The 6,136-nt window shown below is 37.4% G+C and overlaps 1 protein-coding gene across 2 annotated transcripts in view; it reads left to right on the forward strand.

Moving 5' to 3' along the window:
* Positions 1–100: 100 nt before the first annotated feature.
* Positions 101–6,136, forward strand: part of LOC107670374 (UPF0606 protein KIAA1549) — a 56,412-nt gene continuing 50,376 nt past the window's right edge. The window contains exons 1-2 of one of the 2 annotated variants that reach the window (XM_016462951.1): positions 101–230; positions 1,695–1,860. In XM_016462951.1, the coding sequence (XP_016318437.1) occupies positions 1,767–1,860 (94 nt within the window). In that variant the 5' untranslated portion in view covers positions 101–230; positions 1,695–1,766. Of the gene's footprint in view, positions 231–1,474; positions 1,861–6,136 lie in introns of those variants that run through there. The other variant, XM_016462952.1, reaches the window with a different exon arrangement.

A 6,136-nucleotide genomic window follows, 5' to 3' on the forward strand; every position in this document is an offset into this window, starting at 1 on the left:
CGTACAAGAGACTCCAAATCCTGCTGTCAAGGGAGGATTTAGTGCAATCCCGAACACAGAGTGGTTACATCTGAGAAAGTGAGTGATGCTCAGACAGGATCCAGACACTTATGGGGGGGGGAAATCATCCGTTGTGTCACGCAATAATGCAAAACAGAAGCTTTAATCCTGATCTAAAGCTGGATCTGGACGCTATCGACTTCAGTCCGCTGTAACTGTCTGCTTTGAAGGTAAGGAGTTGCTTTTCGAGGCTGTGGATGTGCTAAAAGTCTTTCTTGGCTTTAAAATAAACGGAAATAAATCCGATTCAGCCGCAAGATAAAGTTACTAGACGTATATGTTGCAACTACAAGTTACGTCGAGTTAAATGCATCATCAATCAACCACGTATATGGACGGTGACTAATTGCAATCATTTCTGTACAAAAACAAAAAACTAACTCGTGTGCCATACAGCAACACATCTGAAATATGATGTTCTTTTAGTTCCAATAGCTAATCAAACTAGGTCTAATAACGGCGCGAAATCCTAAGATTACAAACTATTTCTCTCACAACCATCTCGGAACACTTACTGGAAATCCCGACAAGAAGCCGGGGCTGTAACGCACACGGGAGAGTTCACAAACCTTTACACTGACTGTAAGGCATGCTGTATATGTCAACGTGTGAGTTTTGTCCTTTGAAAGCAGCACACAAGATGCAAACAATGTTTGGATCTTGCTCTGTGAGACTCGGTTCGTGTATTAATGCACAGTAGAGATGTCCGAATCGCTCTTGTGAACTGAATCTTCGTAATGAATCTCTTGAACCGGTCGAAAAGGATTCGTTCACGAATCTGCCTGAATCGGTCCTGGCGGTTCGAGAAGGGTGCAATTCACCGACTCCGAATGGTTATTAAACATTTGGAGTGAATTGAGGATTTGATAAATATGACGTAAAGTTACGTTAATAGTCGAATAGCAGAAATGGTGCAAATAAAATTAGCTGGAAATGGGGGTGTGCGATATATATCGTCTGCGATAATATCGTAATTGTTGTTTGAGTCAGCTGTCTTCGGCAGTCCTGAAGGTACCAGCACAATAACACACTCAGCAAAATATCGTCTAATTATCGTCATCGATAAAATCCCAGAAAATATCGAGATATAATTTTTAGTCAATATCGCACACCCCTAGCTGGAAATATGCTTATTTCACAGACTGAATCATGTCTGCAACAAACAATTGGAACAATTAAATGAACATGCTTAATATTAAAACGTATTCGTTAAAATGTAATAAACTGCAGTAAATACCTACAGTACATATGACTTTACTGGAACGTTTGGAGCGTGTAATATGTCACGACTGGATGGCAGGGACCACGCGATGACGTATTCGCGCCATGAGTTGGTTGTTTGAAACGAATCGTTCAAGAGAACCGATTCGCGGAAATGAGTCCTACAAGTTAAGGAACAAAGGAACCATGCGGTCCGAGCTCTGTCAGCGCGGGGAAGCATGGCGATTCGTTTTAGTGGTTAAAATCTACAGCTGTGATTTAAATTTCGGTTTTTAGTGAAATGCAAGATGTCATTTGTTCGGTTTATGATCAAAATCGTTAGATTTGGTTTAGGGAGTATTCGTGAAGTCATGCTGAAAATAGGACTGAAAATGTGACCTATATAACAGTGGTATTGTTTCCATCTGCTGCAGTTCACGGCGACTAGTTAAACGCGTGGATTATCTCTCCTCGGATCACCTTGGACGAAACATGAGTTTCGCTAAATGGAGGGTCTAATGATGGAGAGACGTAGTCGGGTCACCGCGTGCGTGCTGCTGACGTTCGTCTCCATGGTGATCGCTGATTCACCTGCTGCAGGTAAGTGATGTCATGGTCTGCTTCATTTGGGATGGGTGATCAGTTTGCAACGGGTAACTGGATGAGTTTATTGGCGAGATGACAGGAGTTAAGACTTTTAAAACAGCTGTAATGCAATGCGAAGGTTTGAAGACGGTGTGAAAACATTTTGGGGAAATTTAAACGCAGGTCGGATTCTGTTTTCCAACATGATGACATGATTTTCGAAATTAATGTGTTCAAAAACACATTGTGGTCTGCACAAATCATATTTATCCTTGATTAGATATTAGATGGAAACATGAGACGACGACACACGTTTTCCATCCATTTTAGAAGTTAAGTCTATTTTGCTATCATAACTTTGCACAGTTATACTGTATAGTTGGTTATTTTATTATTTGCATATTTAACATTGTTTATCCCCTCATGTCAGTGGCTTTATCAGAACAAACCTTTGACCTGTTTTTTGGCTACATAATTGTTTTCCGTCTTTGTTTACAAAATGCAAGCAAATATTTAAGGCCTTAAGTTGAATTTTCAACCTAAGAGACTCACATCTTTCAGAATCTAAAGCTCTGAAGGCGTCTTTAATCTTTGAAACTCTCTCATTTCTTAGCTTATCTCTTCAGAAGTTTTTGAAAATTATCTTCAAAATGTCCACTTTAGTTTAAAGGGGTCATATGATGCTGCTAAAAAGAACATTATTTTGTGTATTTGGTGTAATGAAATGTGTTTATGCGGTTTAAAGTTTAAAAAAACACATTATTTTCCACATACTGTACATTATTGTTTCTCCTCTATGCCCTGCCTTTTTGAAACGCGTCGATTTTTACAAAGCTCATCGGTCTGAAAAAGCGAGGTGTGCTGTGATTGGCCAGCTATCCAGTGCGTTGTGATTGGCCGAATACCTCAAGCGTGAGACAGGAAAAATTGAAATCGCATCATATGACCCCTTTAAAAGCCGGTCAGATCTTCTACAGCTTGTCAACATGATGACAAAGACTTTTAAGTCTACTTTTCTTGCTTGTGTGGAACTTCGTCTGCATTGGTTTTAATCCATGTCACGGACTCGAGCGTGTTGTTTTGAAACCCAAGCAATTCCTTACATTTACAAACAATTGTACTGGATTAGTATCATTTTTAATAACAGTAATAATTTAGGTAGATTACAAATTGAGCACATTTAGTCTTGCCTGTATGCTGAGTACTATGAATCAGAGAACACTTTAAAGACAGAATAAGAATTTAAATTTGGCTACAGAAAAAATTCATGCTGCTAGATGCTTTTTGTTGGTACAAAGAAATATTTAGATGGAATTAGATTCATTTGTGCATTGTAGTGCTGTCCCAAATGCAAACTCAAGACTGGGGATCATTCCTTTAAGAAGATCCTCGTAGATCAGCTGTCAAAGTAAACTTGACTGCAATGTGTTTCGTCCTATTACATGTCTGTTCATGCTGAAAATCAAGATATTAGGAGCTTATAATTGAGTGAAGTGCACTGTGTTGACAGTCGATTTATATCCATTTCAGCATATCTCAATCTGTATAAAAGAAATGATGTGGAATAGTATTTATTTTTAGTGATACTCTGATTCTTAAAGGGATAGTTCACCCTAAAATAAAAGTTTTTTTTTTTTTTTTCGGGACAGAAAAGAAGAAATTTTGAAGAACTTTAGACTCAAATCAAATGGAACAATTGGAACAACTTCCATAGTATGGACATTTCTCAAAAGAGCAGAAAAGAAGAAATTTTGAAGAACTTTAGACTCAAATCAAATGGAACAATTGGAACAACTTCCATAGTATGGACATTTCTCAAAATATCTTCTTTTATGTTCCACGGAAGAAAAAGTCATACAGTTTTGGAATGGCATGAGATGAGTAAATTCATTTTTGGATGAACTGTCCCTTTAAGACAGGGCCTTGTCATTCTGACATCTCATATTCAAATACATCAAAACATGTCATGAAAACCAACTGGATCAGTCTGTTGTGACAATTTATTCAGTCTCGATCTGTCACATTCAGAACCTGAAAGGATCTTGTCAGTTCTGTGGCTTCTCTGAAACTGAGACTGAATCCTTCTTCTTGTGATCTGTGAAAGCCTGACGTAAGAAACCCTTGAAGGCTGGAGAACGATAGAGATCATGAGAATGGGTTAAGTTGGGCCAGCGCCTTCATTTAACCCATGAATGAAAAATATGTAGGTAGAAAATCGTATTTTTGTCGGTCTGTTCTGTAGATTTTTAATGGGAGTCCATTCTATTTTAAGTTTTACTCCTCTTTCCCTTGGTTTATTTAATTATCTAGGTTCAATGAGTCATTGCAAAGTAATAATAATGAATAATAGTCAATTATATTGGCCAGTTTTGAGTGAATGGTGTCAAGCACATTTATATGATGCAATATAATTACTAAAGCTTAGCGGCTCAAATGGTTCCATCATCTGCTAGCTCACAGCTGTTTTAGTCTGACTCTATGCATTTTAAAATTGCTCTGCAATTTTATACTTCATCTTGGCACTGTGATGTAGGTCAGACAGTTTTTTTCCCACTACATAATGATGGGAGAGGCTAGTCATAATTAACATCAAAGGCATTAAACAGAATAGATCTATGAAAAGCTGACTATCATCTCGTATCCTGAGCACATATTGCTGGTTTAGAGCAGAAATTGGTGGTGGGTGGAGCCATCAAACTCCGCCCAACAATTTAGAGGGTAGGTCAATAAGGCGTGCTGAGGACAGTGAGTTTGTGTGTATGCAAATTATGATTTCTTTTAATTGTGGTCAAAGTCCCAGTCCTCTCAAAAGGCGATATAGAGACAGCTTTCATTGGCATAGTTTTTACAGCCTCGACTGTCGCTGACTGGCATCTAAATGATGTGGATGTACAGAATTTAACCTTGAAAGCTTGAAAGTTGACTGACAGTAACAAAACTGGGTGTAAAAAAAATGTTTTTTTAAGCTTTTCACCTTTCCAATTCTTAGGGTCCTATGATTTCTGCAATGCAGAAAAGGCGGACGGAATCACAGAATCCAGTCCAAAAAATGGAACTTACAGTACACAGAATTCAGCTGATTACCCATTGATTTTGATTATTAAAATTAAATTAAGCAATTAAAATGGTATCCAAAAAATGTTAATGGAAAAACCTCAATTTGGGAAAAATAAAAAACAGAATTTGTGGGGGAAAAAAAGAAACTGATTTCATAGGGACCTAAAAATGTAATTTTATTGAACTTTTAATATATTGTTGTCACGACACGTTGTATAAGATTCATGATTTCAGTTAATTAGACATGCTTTTGGATTAGTAAAATTAAATTTAAATGGGATGAAACAAATCCAGAAAAATAATAAAAATTATACATTTATAAAATAAAATAGATTTTATAGGGATCTGTATTCTGCACAGTTTCTGCTACAGTGCAAAATTCTCCACTAAGATGCTTGTGTGTTTTGAATGGGAATTGATATGCATTTTCTAATTTGCTTTGAGAGGTTTTAAGAGTGTTCTGGGTGGTTATAAGTCAGAAGAGGCCACTATCAAATACTCAGCATCCTATATGGCTGATGGCCCTTCAAAGTAAATCTAGGGGATATTTTTTCCCGTTTTATTGTCTGCCAAGCAAAAATTGTAGGTCTGATTGCTTAGAGAGGTAATGGTACACTTCTCCTCAACATGCTGTATTGATATTAGGTATTATTTGTGTCCATAGAACAAAAAGATAAGTTGTACATCAAAGTTTAACTTTTATAGTAAAGGATGGGGATTTCTTCTTAAGTATGAGCACTAGTGATGCTTGCCTTAGCGTGCTCCAATAATGTTTCTGATTTCTGAAGACAGAGCTGTTTCACTGGGCCGCATGGATTCATGTGGCCCTGCTTTCCCCATGGCAGATGTTTGCTCAAGCCCATTAAACTGTTAAAATAAGCAGAAGCGTCACTATGCAACAAGCATTAATTAATTATTTAATAAGTAATTAAAGTGGTCCAAATGAATGCATCCCAATAGAGTGTAACAGCGTCTGCTCACTTTTTTGGCAGTCTTGGTTCCAGAAGTACATTTATTTTCTCAAGTGAGATTTAAAAAATCCTCAACAAAGAGTTCCAAGGCATCATCAACCAACCAGCTATGAGATGAATCACAAAATTACAAACATTGTTTTGAAGCACGAAAGTGTTTGAAAGTCAGAAAAAGACAAAGGTACGAGACTGTCGATTTTTGGAACAAAGAATTATACTAGGGCTGGCTCGATACCACTTTTTCAGAACCGATCCCGATCCGA

Source organism: Sinocyclocheilus anshuiensis, unplaced genomic scaffold (assembly GCF_001515605.1).
Source record: "Sinocyclocheilus anshuiensis isolate Anshui unplaced genomic scaffold, SAMN03320099.WGS_v1.1 scaffold949, whole genome shotgun sequence".
Classification (NCBI taxonomy): Eukaryota; Metazoa; Chordata; class Actinopteri; order Cypriniformes; family Cyprinidae; genus Sinocyclocheilus; species Sinocyclocheilus anshuiensis.